Here is a 22,389-nt window from a genome sequence, read left to right as displayed (position 1 = left end):
TGCATTCTGCACTTTCCTTTGACACTGTCAGGAGTATTAATGACATAGAATGTTATCCTGTAATGTCAAACCTCTTCCTTCAACACATTCTTACACTGTATGTTGAAATGGTTTATTAAAGATGACAAAAAAATACTGAATCTCTGTAAAGTGAGCATGGAATGAAAAGAGAAATGCAACTTAGTAACACACTGTGCATTTATTTGTATTTAATCCTACACATACAGTCATGGACGAAAGTATTGGCACCCCTGGAATTTTTCCAGAAAATACACAATTTCTCCCAGAAATTGTTTCAATTACAAATGTTTTTGGTATACATGTGTTTTTTGCCTTTATGTGCATTGCAACAACAACAAAAATCTGAAGAAAAAAGACAAAATTGACACAATTTTACACAAAACTCAAAAAAATGGGCCAGACAAAATTATTGGCACCCTTTTAAAACTGTGGGTAAATCATTTTATTTCAAGCATGTGATGCTCATTTAAACTCACCTGTGGCAGTAACAGGTGCTGGCAATCTAGAAATCACACCTGAAGCCAGTTAGAATGTATAAGAGTTGACTCAACCTTTGTGTTATGTGCCTGTGTGTGTCACACCAAGCATGGAGAAGAGAAAGAGGAGCCCGGCATTGTCTGAGGACTTAGGAAGCAAAATTGTGGAAAAATATGAACAATCTCAAGGTTTCAAGACCATCTCCAGAGATCCTGAAATCCCTTTGTCCACTGTGTGTAATATAATCAAGAAGTTTATAACCCATGGAACTATGGCTAATCTCCCTGGACGTGGACAGAAGAGAATAACTGACAAAAGAATGCAACGCAGGATAGTTGGAATGGTGGATAAACATCCTTAGTCAACTTCCACACAAATTAAGGCTGTCCTGCAGACTCAGGGTGCAAAAGTGTCAGCTCGGACCATACGTCGTCATCTGAATGAGATGAAGCGCTATAGCAGGAGACCGAGGAGAACCCCACTGCTGACAAAGAGACATAAAAAAGCCAGACTGGAGTTTGCAAACATAAGCCTCAATCCTTCTGGGAGAACATTTTGAGGACAGATGAGACTAAGGTAGAGCTTTCTTGAGAAGCCTGTCATTCTACTGTTTACAGAAAACAGAATGAGGCCTATAAAGAAAAGAACACAGTACCTACAGTCAAACATGGTGGAGGCTAAAAGATGTTTTGGGGTTGTTTTGCTGCCTCTGGCACTGGGTGCCTTGACTGTGTGCAAGGAATCATGAAATCTGGAGACTATCAAAAAATTTTGGGTCGCAATCTAGGGCCTAGTGTCAGAAAGCTGGGTCTGCATCAGAGGTCATGGGTGTTCCAGCAGGACAATGACCCCAAACATACCTCAAAAAGCACCAAGAAATGGTTGGAGACAAAGAACTGGAGAGTTCTGAAGTGGCCAGCAGTAAGTCCGGATCTAAATCCCATTGAACACCTATGGAGAGATCTCAAAATTGCTGTTGCCAGAAGCACCCTTCAAATCTGAGAAATCTGGAGCAATTTGCAAAAGAAGAATGGTTCAAAATTCCAGTTGAGAGGTGTAAGAAGCTTGTTGATGGTTATAGAAAGCGATTGGTTTCAGTGATTTTTTTCCAAGGATGTGCATACAAATATTAAGTTGAGGATGCCAATAATTTTGTCCGGCCCATTTTTGAGTTTTGTGTAAAATTGTGTCAATTTTGTCTTTTTTCTTTGGATTTTTTTTTGTTTTTCCAGTGTACATAAAGGCAATAAACACATGTAAAAACATTTGTAACTGCAACAATTTCTGGGAGAAATGGTATATTTACTGGAAAAATTCCAGGCGTGCCAACACTTTCGTCCATGACTGTAGATGCTGCATAAGTAAAACTCTGTGAGGTTAAACTTTGCTGCTTATAAGTGTACTTAATTAGGAGTTGAATATTTGGCTGCAGCAATTTATGACAGACTTTTGGTGAGACATGACTGTCATTTGTCTTTGCTTCCTGATCTTCCTCATGAATCAGGACAAAATGTGTTAGATTGTTAAAGTGTCATCAATTGACTTTAGTGCACAAGCGACCAGCCAGTGAATTTCTCACTTATTGTTTAATTAGTTGCCTAGACAACCGTTTACCATGCTTATTAATTCTTTTGTGTCTGTCTGTGTGTGCTCATGTCGTCTTGAGTGATGAGACACATACACACACACATACTGGGAGTTCAGTCCAAGATTGTCAAACGTCCTCTCTGCACTCATTGGTGGAAACGTTTGTCTTTGTTTCCAGTCTGTTGGTTCAGAGGATTCTCCTCCTCGTTGGTTTGTAAATAGCTGTGTGCTCCTGCTGCCCTGGAGACAGACGCACACATCGCTCACTCTCTCTTGGACATTTCCTCTCTCGGACCCCTCTCACTCCGCTTCAGTCTCAGCAGCTGCGCGCAGTGTGCAGTCCTCTCAGACTGAGAGAGCACAGCGGATCCCAGTCAGTCCTCCTCCTCTCTGCCAGTCACACCAGGATGGATCTACCCTCCTAGCAGATCGCGAGTCTACTTCAACAGTTTGCAAGTTTATCTCCAGTTACAGAGCGAAAACGAAACAGGAGTCTGACGTGCGTTTCCTCTCTCCCAGAGAACACCCCCCCTTCATCTCGGCGCATTAACTTGGCTGTCGGAAACCTTCACGATGACAGCTACCTGGCTACATTCTCGCGTTTTGCTCCTGCTCTGCTTCGTCTCGTTTGCAGAGTGCAATACGTTTGCCTTCACGGAAGAGCCCTCCGAGAGAGCCGGGAAGGCAGACGGGTATTGTAGCCGGATTTTACGGGCTCAGAGCAATAGGAAGGAGGTCAACAACGAGTTTCGCCTCCGCGTTGAGGGAGACCCGGAGAACTATCAGCCGGGGAGCACGTACAGAGGTGGGTGTTTATGCGCGAGGTTTACGCACGGAGTTTGTAGGCACCGTGCGAGCGATTCATTAAACAGGCTACTAATAAGTAGGCTGTGCAAACTTAACATTAGTTTCTAGAGTCTACCTAAAACGAAGCGTTGCTTCAGATGTCAAGCATAACAAAGTTACTTGTTATGAAAGATCATCCTCCACAACAGTTGGCTGCGCATTTGCGCTTTTTAAATACAAACAATGAAATGACACCCTAAAAGTAACCAAATTATTCCCTTGCAAACTCTTATCGTATCTTTTTTTACTGGTCAAAGACGTTTTTATAGAGGCAGCAGTGCCCGGTTTGCGTTCGTTAAAACTAAAAGTTAATGGATGCTGTTAATGAACACGTGCCATCTGCTCTGTTAATCAAATGTTCATGCTGTTCTTGTTTCGACAATATGTTGCTCTGCGGTTGGTCAGTTCTCTCCAGATAGATTAAAGTGTGATTGGTTTCACAGCATCAAAAATCGATCAAGGCAAATATGGATTTGGAAATTGTGATTTTTCTCATTAAAGCCTTTAACTGTTCTATGAGTCATTTTGAAGTCTTATGAACGAATTGTTGATTATAGGGAAAGAAAAATTTGATTGGAAAATGACTGAAAGAAAATTATATTGTAGAAAATCTGCCAGACTGATAATGAACCCTTGAATCAGCTATCCAAGCACCATTCTCAAGAACAAATTATATATTTCTCCATAAAAAAGATAATTACACTTACTCCAGGACATAATATTAGGCTGTTTTACCAGAGGACAACCCAGGCTGGCAGATGATTATCAAGTAATCATGATTGCTGTTTTACTGGATGCCTGCCCTTACTCTTGTTTGCTTCCATCCAGTGACTCTGTTTGCATCCAGCCCCTCCTACTTCAGAGGGTTCACCCTTATCGCCCTAAAGGAGGGTGCAGTGGGAGACAAGGACGAGGACTACTCTGGAAATTTCCAGGTAAGGTTGCAGCAAATGACACGAGACTGTACAAAAACACATTCATGTTCTTTTCTCTCTAATGAATGAATTCATCCTAATCCAACCAATTATGATGTAACTGTTTTATCACTATTATCTCCCCCCCCGGACTCTGACATGAGCACTGTATGTGATGTGTGTGTGTGTGTAGTGAGTGACAAAATAGCCAGATCTTACAGTAGATGTGGAGGTAGGAGGTCTTCACACATTTCTTTCGTACAGATTTCCTGTCTTCACATGTCAGAGTGTGATTTTTCTCACCTCTCCTCCTCTAATAGGCTTGATATATAGCATATGAATAGATAGTACCCTCAGATCAGATCCCATTGCCGTGTTTTGCAAGGCTATGAAAATATGGCATCTGAGGATTAATTTGTATGTGCTCATGCATGCAGGAAGTGAAAAAACTGGTACATTTGAGATGCTGGATGGAGTTTATGTTAGCACTGTGCTATGCATTATTTATAATGACTTAAAGATTTTCTCACTTAGCACTTTCAATCATGCTGTGGATGTTGTATGTGATATGTGTGCTCCTTGATCTTCCTTGGTCTTTCGCTGCGTTGTCATTTATGCTAAGAGTACATGCTGTTACACAATAGAGTACTATAGGATCAATAAAGTGATTGAGGTGACAGCAGGTTCAGCTGGAGTGGTCCAACTGTAGGAGGTATCATCAATGAATATTTGAACAATCACAAGCATGCCCCCTGTGTGGCTTGAGATAATGTCTGTAGATGTTATTTATCATAAATCAAAGAGAGCATTTGTCACTTTAAGGATTGAAAACCCAGATGCTGTCTTGATTTTTGAACAGCTGCCCCAATATAAGCATTATAACCGGAAAAACAGCTCATGTTACAATGAGAAATCGATGCAATGGATGATTAGAATTAATCTGATACACATTTATAATGCAGTACTCCATTTTTATCACTAGAAGGCGCTATCTACTGTTGACCTCACTCTGTGTGACATCAGATGCTGAAGAAATGAAGCAAACTATCAAAAGTAATGCTTACATTTGGAAGATCAAGGAAAAGGATCCTTATATTCATCGTTGCTGAAGAACTGAAATAAAAAAATCACATTTTGTCATAAGTTATCCTTATAAATTAGATAAACATTAAAGTTGTGATTCAAGAGTATTCTATATCCAGTACCTTCATACATGCCGTAATTGTGATACATAACGTATAATAAGTTAAATGCACTGGATGTAAAATTCTGCCACCAGAGGGCTCACAACCAAAACAATAACATGATAAGACGACCAGCACTCCACAGCTCTGCCTTACTTCAGTGTTTACTTCTTTCCAAACAGAAAACCAACATTTTGTTTTCACTCATAAATTTCCCATAATGAAGGAGAAATGCACTGAAAATGCACTTCCATGTTCGCGCTTGAAGCGGTCCGATAATGTGCATCTACACTGGAAGAGTATATCCTGGGACCGTAATATGGAATTTCCTCTAATCATGCAATTTAATATGTGATTAATTTTTAAGTTGCCAATTGTACATATTTTTCAACAAACACAAGCCATAAATCATTCTATATTATACTAAACACTATATTATGTTGCCAGTTTTGAAAATATAGCTAATTGTGATTATGTTGACTTGTATTGCAAATTTGATTTGAATTGTTGTATTGAATGGAGTGATCTTTTTTTTTATGTCATTCTGATTTTGATTAAGAAAAAAAACAAGGAAAGTAAGATTTTAACTGTTCTAAAGAAAATGACACTTGAATGATTGCATTATTTGTAGGGCATATCATCTCGGCTGCAAAAAAAGTACTGTATTGTATGAAGTACTCCGTGCAAAACAAGAAATTGTATTAAGAAGGAGGCTGCAGTGGAGCAGTGCTGGTCTCAGCTCACTTGGGGGGGGGGGGGGGGGTATCCGTGATACAGGAGTGAGTTTGAGAGCTCAAACCACTGTGAAAAGACATGTCCTGTTACAATAAAAAAAAACATTCCTCTGTCTTTGAAAACTTTTGATACCATAAGACCTCTTCTTTCTTTTCAAATTGATTTTAGTGCAGAAATCCTACATCTGTATTTTTAAGTGTGTCGTTATATCCCTATTTGGCTTTCAGAAACTTCCAGGCTTATATGACTTTTAATATTGTGACATGATTCTACAGGAATGGTACCAAATCTAATGTCTGATGGCGAGTTACAGTAGAGATGTACTGATTGTAAAAATCAGGGCCAATGCTGATACCGATTCTGATGTTAAAAAGGACGATTTAGCTGACGGCCCATACTGATGCCAAAGTCTTTTTCATCACTTCTTTTGGTGTAACAATCCCACAATACCAACGGTTCCTCTCATCTCTGACAAGAGTTTGTCCAACATGGTACTTCTTCTGACCTTCTCAAAAATTAGCTGTGCTAGTTGCAAGCATTAAATTAATTAGACATCAAACTGATGTATCTGTGCATCACTTGTTTCCAGTCATTTTATCAATGTTAATGGTTGACATGCCTTTAATATTGATCGACTTAGAAGGACAATTGTAAAGCCTGATAGTGGTAATATTGGCTTTTAAATGGAGTGGAAGCTTGGTTATACTATAACTTGAAACTGGTTAAATGTTCATGTTTGCTGTGGTGATTTAGCAGTCTAGTGCCTTCTTAACTTCTGAGCTAGGAATGACATCTGAAACACTTTCCCTCTCAATAGTGCATGCAATAAGAGAGACGTCTGTCCCCTTTGTACCCCCCGCTGGTCTGCTTTCACAGTAGTATATGTCCGACCACATGAACTCTGTCTGATACAGTAGGTGGCAGTAGTTGGTTTGCAAATCCACCAAAATGAAGACAATGGAGTCCTGATTAAATCACAATATAGCGTACTGCAATTTTCAAATCGCAGAATATTTCTATTTCCTAACCTAAAATGTGGGTCAAAAAACAGTTAAAACATTTTTTGTGGCAGAAATGTTATGCTCCACTCATCATACAAAATCAAAATCATTGCAGATATTCTTTCAAAGTTGTTCAGCCTTAGTTAATTCTACCAGATATTGTGTTCATTATAATGTAGAAGGATTTATTGCTTGTGTGTTGAGAAATACATATATATATATAAATAAAAATCACAATGAGATTATTTTCCCAAATTGCTCAACCCTGGTCTAAATGTTACAATTTTTAAAATGCCAGGAACAACCCTCTTCATATTTCACATCTGTCTCCCAGCTCAGCTGATTGAATGAGTCAGTGCTGCAGGGGTTCAACACATTTTAAACAGACAGTAGATGCTTAGAATTGACTTAATGACTTTACATGCTGATGAGGACCCTGTCCTTGGGCATAGTTGCCTCCATGAGGCATGCCTCCATGGTTGATCTCCAGCTAGTAACTCTTTAAAACCTATGGCAAGGTGGGTCACCTCTGGCAAGCACAAAAATCCCAAAAGTTGGTTGTGTTCCTGGAAGCAAAAGTAATGCCATAAAGTCCATAAAACTCCTTTGAATCAGGCTTTTTCTGGTCTTGTCTCTTTGATTTGTCACATCTTGTAAGTGTATTATAAGGTCTAAAGTATACTATTTCCATCAAATAAATCCAATTGACTGAAAAATATCAGAAATCTGGTCGCAATTTCTCAATAAAGAGTTGATGGTGGTCCCGATGCTTGACCAGTTGAGAAAACTGCTTTAGGAGCACCTGAAGTCACAGGCGAGAACTCCAAATCAGCGGATAACTTCAATCATGGTGCACCTGTGTAACACATGAAAACAAGAACAATTCTCCAGAAACATGAGCAAAGGAACCCAAGCAGGAATCACGGTTCAGCAGGCAGCATCTAAACGCATATAAAACACATCCAAACACTGCCCAAGGCATGATGGGAACTCCCACTGTCAAATAACTCCAACACCGAAGGCCATTTCACTGAGAATGGTGTTAGAATTACAGTTTAGGTGGAAAAACTACAAGAGAACTCAAGTAAAAGAACTGTTTATCTGATTAAAACTTACTCAAGTTAAAGTAAAACTACTGATTTCAAAGTGTACTAAAAAAGGACAAGTACACCAAAAAACTAATTACTCTGAGTAAATGTGATTATTTAATTAAACAACTAATAGGCCATCAAATTTTTTATTTTACCTCAAGGTTTCCTTCCTGATTTCCTTCAAAATTTTAACTTGTTATTGACTTTTCAGTTATTTAGGTCTACTAGCTGCCATTAAATTTGAATTTTTACTGTAAACACTGAAAAAAGGCTAAACAGCATCCTGACAGCATTTAAACTCCTGCTCCAGTGTGATAGTTCAGATATTTGGCTGTTGTCTGAATGTGGTTAATAATAACAAATACCACATAACTTCACTGAGAGAAAAAAGATATGTAACCTGACAGTGATTTTACATTCATAGTCACCAGATTCATTCCTTTTCACTGGTTTCTGTCATGTCTCATGACTTTAAGCTTGCTGTGTCCAGCTAATATTTATTTCATCCTAGTCAAAGTAATAAATTCATTTGTACGGTACACAAGATAACTAAATTTTTTTCAGAGGATACGAAAAGAATGGAGCAATTAAGGGTTTAAGTACTCAAATGTAATAAAAGTACAGGCCTGTGCAGTGTGGAGACAAATGTATTCCTTATGAAGATGTATATCTTGGCAAAAACACTTAAAAATCTATGCCTTAGCCTTTCTCAGGAATTAAACAGTATTTTTCTTAGAAGCAAACCTTGTCAAAAAAGCACTTGTTAAATAGTTTCAGCAGCGTGTGTGTGGTGTTCTCCTTTTCAGCCTTTGAGAAACTGTCAGTTTCAGTGGCTTCCCACATAAAACCTTATTATTTTATTGAACCTGAAGTACAATACATGGGGAGGCTTGCGCTGCAGCCCTGAGGCTGTTATGATCACAGCTCCTGCCTTGCTGTGGCACTCTCGGTGAACCTGAACCTTGTATGTGGGACAACACAAAAAAAGGAACTTTTTTTTTTTGTCCTTTGTTCACCTCACACCTAGTGCCCCAGCGTAAACACTGACAAGGTTTTCCACAGCTTTATCCGTCTTGGCAATTGATTTCATGCTGCTGTTATTTAGCGCCAGCCTTGGGTGTGCACCTCAGCCATGTGGCGGTGCTTGGCATGGTGTGACAGGGTGCTAAACATCAGGAGCAGAGGGGTAAAACACTACATCATTTAGTCATGTTCAGTCATTTCACTCCACGGAGTGATGACGCCGAGTGTGGAGTGCACAGGGAATTATAGATGTGTTTGATAGATGTGTGATCGCAGCCCTCAGATGTTGGCATCAAAAGTAAGAAGAATGAGAGTGTCATTACTGAGACCTGCCTTTGATTCGTCTCCAGCCAGCTGATGGTCTCTTTTCACAGCTGCAGATGATCACCTGTCTTGTTAAAAGCACCATGTGACAGCAAGGTAAAAATAAACCGCTGTCCAAAGAGATATCACCTGCACAGTTAGTCTTTTATGCTTTATATCTTTTATGGGAAGAAAGCACACTGACACACATACTAAAACACGTTCAAACACACCAATCCTCCATTTCTGAAAGAGCTCTGGGTGGGCCGGCCTCCAGGCATTGAGAGGAAAGAAAGAGAAAATAAGCTGCAACAGAAGACGTCAGGCTTTATTTAACATACAGCTCATTTGAAATCTGCTGGTGTGCCCCATCCCAGCCGTCTCAGGACAGCTCTGCTCTTGATGAAAAGCACTTTTATTGAGCTTTTCTTGGGGAGGTCAGCTGCCACTGTGTGCATTTCTCTCTGTGTGTATAGTAGCTGGCGAGAGCGTGAAGCAGCGGGCTATGCTGGTATTGTCTTGTGAGACATTACTTCTCAGCAGGGAAAGTGATAGAACAAGAAAAGGCAAATTGTTTTGTGTGAGGAGTGAAATTGGTGCCATTGAGTGCAACATATGACATGATTTTCAGCCTAACAGGCAGGTCTCCATAATACTATTCATGAGGATGATTTGATATCAGAGCTGCGAAACTGTTTGATAAGTAAAATCTCTGAAAATCATGCTATTTGCATTCATTATTCCAGAGTCTCCATGTTATTAAGGACTGAGCAGCTGCAGAGAGGAAAGCTCTTACTCGGATGCACAATTTCTTAAAAAGAAAAAACTGTCTTTCTGATTCACTTTCACACTTTTCTCCATGCTTCACACTTTTTGTCTGCTTTTGGTAGCAATTTTGAAAATCTGGCACCAGACACGCATATGGAGAAATGGGTCTAAAGGTCATCTTGCAGCAAATTGGTTGCTTTTCTTTGCAGATGGTGTTAAATACATTCCCACGAGACTTCACTTCGCTGGTTTAAACATGTGTTGCAGTCCAGCCAGGCCGGCCCAGGATGCCTGTTAGAAACCATGGGAACACAAGAGAAGGAGGAAGAAGAGGAGGAGGGGGGGTAATCTGCCATTCTGAGATAGGCTGCACACACAGGCATTGCACTTGTACAAACACACAGCTCTCAGGCTCTCTTTCTCCCTCCCTCACTGACTTTTAACATACACACAGAGCCATGCACATCCACACACACAGTCTACTTTCAGAGGGAGCTCATTCATAACATGGCATGACAAAGGAAATTCTCTGCTGACAGCTTTATGGAGTGAGAAAGTTCCTCGACTTTACTGCCCTGATGTCACTTCCTATCAAACAGATCCTTGGTCTCTGGGCAGTGAGCATTAGTCTGCTGGCTGCGCTCCTTCGTGCAACCAGCTCCACTAATTTCCCAAACAGCTGAAATCAATGAGATGCTTAATGTCTCAGGTGTGCATGAGTTTAGAGGGCAGCATGCAGCGGGACTTCAGGGTGAACTGAAGAGTCTGGGGACTTATTTCTGCTCTCATGATAACAGCATCATAATCAGATATCTGATGTTTCCGATTAAGTCTATAAATGAATTTAATTTCACTGACTTCTTTTAAAAAATAATCCATAAAGCATTAAAACTGCTTTCACTGAGATGACTACTTTTCCCTCCAGGTAGAAGCCAACCCCCCAGACTGCCAGACATTGTTGAAAGTGTAAGAACAGCACAATGTGTCACCTAATCACTAGTCTGGATTAATTGCTTTGCTGTTTGGTGTCAAATACCTCAACCATGTACTTCAGCACATGGACAGTCTCAGATCTTTTCAGGTCTAGAATGAGACTGACTGAATAACTATTACGTTTAAAGGGTAGTTACAGGCATTTTTGAAATTTCAGTAGCCTGTCTCAAACAAGAGCTTATGAAAATTTCTTATTAAATTTCAGGGATGCCCTTGAAATCTTCAAGACCTGCCCAGTGGTGTAATCAAATATTTTTTTCACCTGCGGTGGCCCAACTGAAGCACTGACTTATGCAGAGATACCCTGATGTAAATGCTTTCAGATACAAGACAAAGCAACATTTATTGTTACCTTCACTAAGGAGGTTATGTGATCAGGTGGGTTTGTTTGTTTGTTTGTTTGTTTGATTGTTAGCAACATAACTGAAAAAGTTGTGGACGAATTTTGATGAAATTTTCAGGAAATGTCAGAAATGGCATAAGTAAGAACTGATAAGATTTTGGGACTGATCCGGATCACTGTCTGGATCCAGAAATTTTTTTAAAGGATTCTGTACTATTGGGATATAAGGCTAATGGCGGAGGTCTGTGCTATTACCACTTCACACCAGGAGATGGCGGACATTTTTGGGTGTGTTTCTATTCAAAGTTTTGGAGTTTCTAGAGTTTGAAAGATGCACGCTCGGTCGAGGAGATGAGTTGGAGCGTAACAGAGAGAAAGACAGCCAATTGTGGCGAGAATACTTATAATGCTGTGAGGAATAGAGGAATATTCATCCTCTGCCATGACTTCCAGTCGTCTGGTGAGACCATGGGTGCATCTGTGGGCACCTGTAGCGAAGCCAGTGCTTTGGCTCACAGTGTTTCCATCCCACCGGGGAGGGAGTAATCAGCAAATGCCGTGGTGGGGGGCATGTGGGGATGGATCCAGGAATTTTTTAAAGGATTCTTTACTATTGGGAGATAGGGCTAGTGGCGGAGGTCTGTGTCTATGTATCTTACCACCACACCATATGGACAAAAGTATTTGGCTACCTCACCATTACACCAACAGGGACTGTAATTACATTGTATTCAAAACATGTACTTTAATTGCCATTGCCAATTTGTGCCCATTCATGTTGAGCATTTATGAGGTCATGCACTGATGTTGCAAGCACAGCATTGTCAAAAATGTCTTGGTATGCTGAAGCATTAAGATGGCCCTTCACTGGAGATAAGGGGTCTAGCCCAAACCCTGTAAAACAGCCCCATACCATTATCCCTCCACCACCAAATTTCTCAGATGGCTTAATGCACCACCCCACCCAATGCTTGGCATTGGACGTCTTGATACAAGGCTTGCATGCAGCTGCTTGGCCATGGAAACCCATCCCATGAAGCTCCTTACACACAGTTTTTGTTTTTACATTAATGCCAGTGGGTGTTCAGAACTCTTCAGCCATGGAATCACCAGACTAATGGCAAATTTTTAGTACCATGCGCCTTACGCCGCAGTCAGATGTCTGCACCTGTGTCTTTTTGTGCCTTGTCTATCAATTAATTCCAGGCTGACATGACAGGTCCTGTAAATCACCACTTGGATTTTAAAAGTAAAAGCCTGATCAGTTTGTTACCATGGTGAGACGCCTCGCGTTTTCATACCGTTCTTTTATTCTGAAGTGTTTTCGGGATAGTTCCTCTGTTGTTGCAGTAACATGCAAAGTTGTTTCTGTGTTTAACTTTCCTTTCATTTCTACTTAGTGTAAATGATTTAAAACATTGCATTATAAGAAAATATTGTTGTTATGAATTTCCATCAGATGCATGATGGGAAGTAATCACACAAGGAATCGTACTCTAGTCTTGTAGTTAGTGACCCACAGTCTGCAAAATCTCAGTCTGAGACTGAAAACTCAACGGCTTGCTGACAAATTGTCTTTAGATGTTAGAGGGTCTCAGGTGTCAGTCTTTTTAGTCTTTTAAGAGTTTAAGAGAAAATGTTCACAAATGGAGTCTGCATGGCTATGTGCTTGATTTTATACACCTGTGGCAACAGGTCTGATTGAAACACCTGAATTCAATACTTAACAGGTGTGGCCAAATACTTAATACTCATCTGGACTGGTTAAGAAAAAAACAGGGCAAAGATGAGGTAAGAAATGTGTGTTTACATGTGAAGCTCACCTAAAAATACATTCAAATTTCATCCTCACTGTGTGGAAAACACCAGTATATTTATGAACAGAGCTTATCATGTATAACAAGGGATTTTCACTCTAAAACCTTGAAGAGTTTCCTTTCAGTTTTGTATTTTTAACAAAATAATATGTTTGCCAAATTTGTATGCAATAGAATCCTGTTCATATTGATATTTCAGCTACTATAGCCAGCCACATTTCTTATGTCAACACAAGTTAAAGATGCTGATCCAATTCTAACTCAAACATAAGAATTAGGAATAACTTCTAAGTTATCAGGTTCTGCATATGGGTTCTTTTGGCTTTACATCATTTACTGTGTTTCAAGAGTTGGGAATTAATGTAAATTTCAGCCGCTTATAATGCTTGATATGCTTGCTCAATACATGTTATTTTCTGAGGATGTTTATTTGAATTTCTTATCTTTTAGTGTTTGTGTTTCTTTTCCAGATAATTGATGAGGAGGAAACACAGTATATGACAAACTGCCCCCCTGCTGTGACAGAGAGCACTCCTCGCAGACGCACCAGCATCCAGGTGTTTTGGACAGCACCTTCGACTGGCTCCGGCTGTATTCTTCTCAAGTATGTTTCCACTCATCTTAAGACGTTCTTTTTAAAAAACAACATCTGTGAATGAAATGTGGAGGACTGACTCACAGGACATAATATTTCATTTCTGATGAAAAGGTACTTGTACTTGTTGAATTGTGATTGGTTATTATTAGAGGGCAGGAAATGTGCTGAGACAGGCTCTCAACAGAGAATAAACATAATGGTCTGGAGATCAATGAAGGTTAGGTTTATTGTAGACGGTTGTATCAGGCTGCATTAGTTTGTAATGAACCGGGGAGAGAATTCAGAAGGAGGTGATTGTGATTGCTGATAGCACCATGAATTGTGCATCACTTTCCTCGAATATCATCCCTGTCTCAAGGTTTCACTAAGGATATTGCACTTGTCTTATTCCAGCACAAGTTTGCAGCTCAGTGCAATTTGCTCTTGTCATGGATCTGTTTGTGGAGAACAGCTGTCAGCGCCTCTACTCCTCTCATGTAGGCTGTGTATAATTCTATTCACATATAGACGGTGAGTTGGGAGCTTGTTGGAAGCAGCCTAGACCTGACAGATGTGATACCTATTTCATCGTATAACGTGGCTCACCCCTCGCACAGACAGAATAACAATCTCCTTCCTGTAAAGACTCTAGACCTCACACATCTACACAGAGCTGGGTAAGGGAGCCTTGTGTTGGCTAGGATTTAGGCCCCATGGCCAAATTGATATCTGAGCCATTTTAATCCTTGATAAAAACATTGAATATAACACTGAATAATATTTAAGGGACAGCTATTTTTTTCTTAGGTCAAACAGAGGTGAAATAGTGGCCTGTTATACTTTGCTTTGGATACTAGTAATTCTGTAAGGATCCACATAATTGCTTTCAAACAGCATGTGGCTTTTAAAGCTTTTATCATGTTTTTTGCACCAAAGCTCATTTGCTCTGGCGGGGGCCAATTTCTTTCTAAAATGCATTAAAAAATGAGTAATGGAAATACATGAAAACAGCTCAGGAGAGCTGCTTTGCAGCTTAGTCAGGGGTGCATTTTCCCCTTTGCTTTCACTTTGAATAAAAGTGTTTAATTGTCTCATTTGCACTGGGGGAGCTACACTTATTGAACTGTGGGTGGCCTTAAATGGGAAGTATGCAAAAACATAATGACAGTCATATATTTATCACTTCTATACCCACTACATTAATATAGACCTTGCAAAGCAGATGGATTTAGGAGACTTCATATCTATCATCAGGCAAATCAATCCTGAAAAGCTCCAATCCGCAAAGTTTGTGCCAAACCAGGAGAACACGTCAGTAGCTATGGGCAGTGTTTATTTTTACAAGCCGTTTACACTGGCGGCTTCAAGTGTGGTGATTACCTCGGCTGTAGCATTAGCATAGCGTCAGTTTTACCAGAACTGGAGCACATCTGAATGAAAGAAAGAATAAGCAACAGTAAAAGCTCTTCATGATGTGAGAGGTGCTTTTGCTCTTCTGCTGACCTGCCTCTGCATGTTTGTGAGAGTTAGGGGGTGGTGGTTAGTTGTACAGTGAGTGGTTGTATACAAAGGCTGGAGTGGAGTGATTAGCTCAGACGTAGCCACAGTGGTAGTTTAGTCAGAACTGGACAACACGCCTTTATTAAAACAAGGGCAAAGAGCAACACTGAAAACTTTTGATGACGGAAAAGATGTTTCCCCTTTTCTCCTGGTCTGCTTTGGTATGGGTTTGCAATAGTAATGGGCGAGGTTTGCCAGTGTATCCAATCCCTGCTGCCACTGTAGCTATCTCCCTCAAATGTAGCTGTGGGAAAGTGTCAGTTTAATCGTAGCTGGATGACTTTTTTTTTTTAAATAAGAGCAAAGAGCCACACCAAAAGTTTGTCTTGGCAAGGAAGATGCTTTTGCATGTCTCCCGCCTTGGCCTCAATTTTATCCACATAGAAGCTTCGCCATAAACAATCTACGGCAGCGATAGCCTGTTAGCTTAAAGGAAAAATTTACCGATTTTCAACCAACAATCAATAGTAAATGTGTATGTCATGCCCAATAATTAGTGTGTCACTGCCCTTACTTTAAACTGTAAGGAGAAATCGCCTCTCACGTACCCTTCAAATCTCCGCCGGACAGAGTGGCTCATATGTCTGTAGACGTCTGTTAGACTACAACCTGCACTTCCACATCTCAGAGCCAACCTGCTGCCAGCCCACAGACTGCCCACGGAGGGTTGAGTCTAGGGCGGTGCTTCATCAGTACACGTTGAAATCACCTGCAGCAACCACGAGGAAGCAAACATGGCAGAAAGTGAGGTGGACATGGATAAAAACTAATTTAATAGCGACAGCTGCTGATATGTTCCCTGATAACGAGTAACGGACAACAGCGCTTCAGCTGTAGCCTACGCCCTGTACCACCGTGTTAAAATATACAGAGTGAAGTTTAACTGTTACGCTGCAGTTAATATCGTTTTATATTTACAAAGACCACCAGCATAACAATGCATCCAAACACTGCAGCGGGCTGTCTGCCACGTTTCATTTAGTTATTTTAGGGCTGCTCAGATGCACAATAATGCACCTCTGATAAAGTGCACATGAAATAATGATTAATAAATATTACAGAGCACAGATAATGATGCAGCCTGTTCACTGTCTTTTGTTTATGTTGGCTTTTGTCATAGCACACATCGTCTTTTTATCGCTGTTTCACCTCTCCTGTTTAAATGGACAATGAGCTAATACCCCCTTTAGCATAAGAAAATAATGTTTAACCTTTCAGGATGCTATATCTGTGTCTGTATTATTTATTGACGTAATAAAAAACAGTGTCTGCAAGAGTTGAAACGTTTCTGTTCATGTTAGTCCTCTACTCTCCCTTTGTCTCTTTAGACATCAGGATTTAGTATAAACTTTTTTACTAATTTTAGAAATATTTTCTTTATCAGAAAAATGTCTAAACAAAACTCACAAGTAGGCATCTTGTGGCAAAGGTTTATATTTCTATCATAAAATCCATGATATCTGTAAACGATGTCTGCCGGTAAAGTTGCGCTGCTGTCAGCTGATGTTTTCACTGTTTAGATTTATTATCTTAGAGAAGATGTTACGCTCCCGTTTGTAGTCTGGTGTTTGTAGGAGACATAAAAAAATTGATCAGAAACTGTTCTGGACCTTTATGATCTCTGTCTGCATCCAGCGTGAGTCTGCACTATTCCTGACAGCAGCTGATAGAGTTCATCACATCTCACTGTGGACAGGTTAAATAAGTCTACATTATAGTTTATAGTTGGTGAGGATTTTTCTACATTTGTATGTTGACCACTGTTTATAGCCTATAATTTTTATGATAGCTCATATTAACCATTTATCTTGTGTCTTCACAACCCCCCACCCCCCAAAAAACACAAATAAACTGTTCACTATCCTCTCTTCATTAAACTGAGTATTTCTCTTTATTTTGTACATCAGCTGTCACTCTTCCGTCTCTATGTTCTCCACATATTTCCTATAAATAAATAATAAATCTAAATATTATAGCCAGCAGCAGTGACAGAATAAGTGCTTGTATTTTTTATTAATTTATTTTTAAATAAGCTTCAGAATTATAAAACACAAATATCGAGGAAATTTATGAGGTCAGAGGCTTGTAGCTTTTATTTATCTTAAATTAGATCTACATTAGTCACAGGCCTCTGGTTAGAACAAACAGACTGTCTAGGCACCTTTTCCTTCTTTGACAGGTAGACTGTTCAGACTGTTGGATGAATCCAGAGTACCTTTTACCTTTATCTGAGAGCTAGGACAGTGGAGAAACTCAGAAACAGGGATGAGAGAGTGGGGAATGACATGCAGTGAAGGAGCCACAGGCCAGATTTCAACCTGGGGTGCAAACTTACCACTAGGCCATCTACACACCTTAATTCTTAAAGAATTTCAATACTAAGTGTGTCAAAAGCCACATGTGAAAATAATGATAAATAAATATGCTACATTACATTGAAATTTAAAAACAGCTACTAGCAGCCTGCTCAGCCTTAAAATAGTTCAGCTTTGCACAAGCCTCATCCCTGATGAGACAAAAAGCCAGTCATTGTTTAAGATTACAAGAAAGCCATAGGATTATTAGGGTTTTACTGACCTCCCATGCTCATGTATGCAGGATAAGCTGTTGCAGAAGCTGTGCATTTTAAAGTTGGCTTTAAGTGTATATGATAGACATCACAACTGTAGTTTTTAAGGATGACAACAAATTAAAGCAGGTGAGCTTGATTTATTGTCTGGCTTGTGTCTCATTTTTTCATAAAGATTTAAATTAGAACTGCACCAGTTGTTGGTCCTATCCACATTATTTGCTGATGGCAGAATTTTGTTAAATTGGCCTTTATTGACCTATACTGATGATACATTGATATATCTGTGAATCCCTAATTTAAATTTAAGATTTGATCATTTAATTTAAAACACAAATTCTCTCTGATATTGTGAGTTGTACTTCTATTACAGTCCCTGTAAAAAGTATTTTTACACCCCTTGGATCTTTGACCCCTTTTATTGATTTTGTAAGTCAGTCATAGCCAATATAATTTGGCTTTTTTTTGTAAAAAAAATAGAAAATAAAAAAAATAAATAAAAAAATACCTTTTTTCAAATCAAAGTGGAAACCGATTTCTACAAAATAATGTCAGTGTAACAAAATAAAAGTACAACATAAAATAAGTGACCACATAAATATTTACCTTGTTCAAGTCAGTATTTCGTGGACACACCTTTGGCTGATATCACAGATCAGCGTCTGTGTGGATAGGTCTCAATCAGGCTTGCACATCTGGGCACTGCATTTGTACTCCATTCTTCTTTGCAAAACTGCTCAAACTCTTTCCAGTTGCATGGTAATTGGGCATGAACAGCACTTTTCAAGTCCAGCAACAAATTCTCAACTGGATTGAGATCGGGGATTTGACTTGGCCACTCCAGAACATTCACCTTTTTGTCTTTAAACCATTTCTGTGTAGCTTTCACTGTATGCTTTGGATTATTGTCTTCCTGTAAAATAAATCTTGTCTCAAACCAGAGTTTTTTTTGCAGATTGAATAAGACTGTCCTCTGAGATTCTCCTGTATTTCCCCACATTAATTTTACCCTCTACCTTTACAAGCCTTGCAGGACTAGCTGCTGAGAGGCATTCCCACAGCATGATGTTGCCACCACCGTGCTTCACAGTGGGAATGGTGTGTTTGTGGTGATGTGCAGTGTTTGGTGTCCGCCAAACATGGTGTGTTGTCTGAAGGCCAAAAAGCTCCATTTTGGTCTCATCAGACCAAAGAACTTTCCTCCACTTGACCATGGAGTCTCCCTCATGCCTTTTAAAGAACTCTAGTCAAGGTTTTATCTAAGTTTTCGTCAACAGTGGCTTTCTCTTTGACTGTTGAAGAACCCGGGCAACAGTTGCAGAGGCTCTCCTTTCTCAGCTGCTGAGGCTCAAAACTCCTTCAGAGTAGTCATAGGTGTCTTTGTGGCCTGATCCTGCAGATTTACAAGTGTGTCACATTCCTTCCATTTCTTGTTGATGGCTTTTAACTAAACTCTGATGGATGTTCAGCGGCTTGGAATGTTTTTTTGTATCCATGCTCTGACTCTCACTTTAAATGGAGTTAACATTTATGCAGTAAGATATGAGTTGTTTTGTCGTTTTCTTTGATAGAAAAGCTTAATTCTATTAACCATATTTGATTTATAATATCAATAAGAGTCTAAAATAACAAGCAAGCAAGTGAACAATTTTCAGAGGCATTGTATGTTTGTCCTATATATGTTCCAGTAACTGTTTCAATACCCTTTCCCCTAATCACAGATCAATTCTGGCTGTCAAATTTGATCTTCAACGGGCCTCATAGTATATTACCTTTATAAGGGATCTTGCTCATTGACACCAATCAATTCTGCTGCCTAGTTTCCTCTGGGCTTTCTTGGATCCAGGCACTTTCATGTTCAGCTGACAGATTAATGGCAGGAATCCATTTATTAATCCAGTTCTGTGGGGAAATAAGATGGAAATGTACTCAGAGACCGCAACTTACAAGGCCTCCTGATCAATGCATAATTTAACTGTTTTGGTATGCGGTCTATTACTGTGCTGCCACTTCTACATCTCTGTAGGTCTTAGGAAAGGTTGCATATTTTAGTTTAGAAATGCATGTTTTTATGTGACCTCCGCCCTGCAAGAATGTTACAACTTTCTCTTTGCTTCATGTCTGTACTTTCCAATTCTTTTGTCTTTACCCTCCTGGAGAATGATCATGACCTGTCTTTACCCTCTTGCCCTGAAGTGCTCGTCGCTCCGTCTCCACCTTTCTGAAGATCCATCTCTTCTTTATTTTCATCTTCAGTGTGTGTCATGTTTTTCTCACATCAGGTCATGTTGTACAGAGCTTCTTCTTTTCATTGAGACCAGTAGGAAGATGGCAGAATTCGTTTTCAGTCAAGCACATGGATTGAAGAGAAAGTTGAAAGTGTGACAGAGAGAACAGGGCAGAAACAGACAGTAGAGAGTGCAGAAATGTGGATGTAATGCCAGGGTGCAGACAATAGAGGAGGGAGAAAGAAGTTTGAGAAGCAGACAGTTGAAAAGAGATGCTTCTGAAAGTTGTGATTACACGTTGGGAGTGGGTACTTGCAACTGTTCCTCCTCTATCTGGCATTCACAGAGATGACAAGGTTTTTGTGTGCCTCACTGCTGAGGCTTACAAAGGTTGTCCTGACTGAAAAAGTACAAGCTCAGTGTTTCTAACTGTACAGTTCAGCCTTTTTCTCTGAAAACTGTTGAGACACAAAGGATCCTGTTACTCCATGACTGTGTTATCGTAAAGCCCTCTCCAGCAGAGGTAGGTGGCAACACAAACACAAATACTGCCCAGTCAACAAATATACACAGCAAAGAACCAACATAATAATGCAAAATAATATTATAGATTAGCCTAGCTTAGATAGGAAAATTTCATTACCACCACAGACGGGGTTAATGTTTGCTTTTAATTTCATTTCAAATCCCAAAAGAGCTGCCCGCTGGTCTGCCTGCCTGTAAAATATGATGGTTATTTAAAAAACGACATCTGGTTATGGAATTAGAAGTGTGTGTGGTATAAGTATGTGTTTATGTGTGTTTCTGTTAGAAAGCTCCAGTGACTCAGATGGTGTCCTAGGAATCTTGCTCCTCCCGAGTGGTTTGCTGCAGTGTAATTGACAGGCAGGCTCCGTCTTTTAGATGGAAAGACTGAGCTTGGTGGTTTGGTGCATGATGATAGGGTCAGGCAGGGATGCTCATTCAAGCTCCTGAAGTTAGTGCACCGACTTACAAAGTTTTACCATCCAGTTCAGTTTATTTTTGGATTTCTTACATTATATGCCAGAATTATATCATGCCAAGTTCACTGTGACTCTGTTGCTGCTATCTCAAACTTGTTCAGTAGGGCTGGTTTCATATCGAAGCAATCAGCAAGGTAGCTACTCTAGAGAGGATCACCACTTTGAGAGTCCTATTTCAAAACAGAAAAACACACCATCAGTTCTCTAAAGTTATAGTGCTGCTTAACAGAAAGGTGTACTTTATTATTGACTTTATTACATTTACACACAATAAGGGTTGGCTATCATTTGAGTTTTTTCTGATACTGGTGCTAAACTGATGCCTGAATCAGTACTTTTTAGGAGATGAAAAGGTGTGTTTTAAGTTACCAAGTGAATAAAAACTGTCTTGGTATCATAGATGACTCAGAGAAATATCGGACATTTTCCATAACTGTTTTTTGTGTCTTTCATTTGGAGTGGCAGGGTGTTGCATCGGGGTGGCTGATACCAAAATGAGGCATCGGAATCTGTGTTGTTGTCCAGTAGGGGAGGTGCAGGATGTGTTGGAACCAGTACCATGTTGGTTCTGGGTTTTGGTACTCATCCCTAATATGGCTGGGTATTTCTCAAGGCCTCATGATACGATCCCTCACGATACAGTTTGGTACGATTTGATACAGTACGGTATGGTATGATACAATACAATACGATACTGTATGTATGATACAATATCGTATACCATATGATATGGTATTGTACTGCACCATGCCATACAGTAGGGTATCATACAATATGGTACAGTACAATAGGATATGATGCAGTATGCTTCGCTACAATACAGTACAATGCGATACAGTACAGTTTGATATGATACAGTACAGTACAATGCAGTACAGTACAATGCAGTACAGTACAGTACAATATGACACGATATGTAACAACACAGTGCAGTATGGTACGGTACTGTAAGATACAATAAAACGTAAAGAATTGTCATTAGGGCCCTAGTTAAATGTCCATTATTACAGCAGGGATGAACACTTTTACCATCTATTTTGGCATCAATAAGTCCTTGCTGTATTGTTACACAGGGTACAATGTATGGGAGGACAGAGTTTATAACTCATCCGTTTGGATTTTATTAAGTCTTAGAGATCTTCATTGACTGACCGGCAGATATCTTGTAGCTGATTACCTTAAGGACCACCTCAGTTCCACCAGTCTGTCTGTTTCCAGATTGATTTAGTGTCAAGTAGAATTGGCAATTACAATATCGCCATTGTTAGGTTTCCTAACGCCTCTATAGAAACCAGAGGGTGACATCATGTGAAGAAGTGGGCTTAAGGACCCACTACCACCTCCTTGG

General features: G+C 39.8%; 1 protein-coding gene across 1 annotated transcript in view; it reads left to right on the top strand.

Moving 5' to 3' along the window:
- Nucleotides 1-2,377: 2,377 nt before the first annotated feature.
- spon1a (spondin 1a) overlaps nucleotides 2,378-22,389 on the top strand; it is a 155,208-nt gene continuing 135,196 nt past the window's right edge. The window contains exons 1-3 of the mRNA XM_041788799.1: nucleotides 2,378-2,890; nucleotides 3,760-3,866; nucleotides 13,574-13,707. Of these exons, the coding sequence (XP_041644733.1) occupies nucleotides 2,659-2,890; nucleotides 3,760-3,866; nucleotides 13,574-13,707 (473 nt within the window). The 5' untranslated portion in view covers nucleotides 2,378-2,658. The remainder of the gene's footprint in view (nucleotides 2,891-3,759; nucleotides 3,867-13,573; nucleotides 13,708-22,389) is intronic.

The sequence above is a fragment of the Cheilinus undulatus genome, linkage group 1, assembly GCF_018320785.1.
Source record: "Cheilinus undulatus linkage group 1, ASM1832078v1, whole genome shotgun sequence".
Lineage (NCBI taxonomy): Eukaryota > Metazoa > Chordata > Actinopteri > Labriformes > Labridae > Cheilinus > Cheilinus undulatus.
The sequence above is the reverse complement of the archived record's forward strand: the minus strand, read 5'-3'. Positions and strand labels throughout refer to the sequence as shown.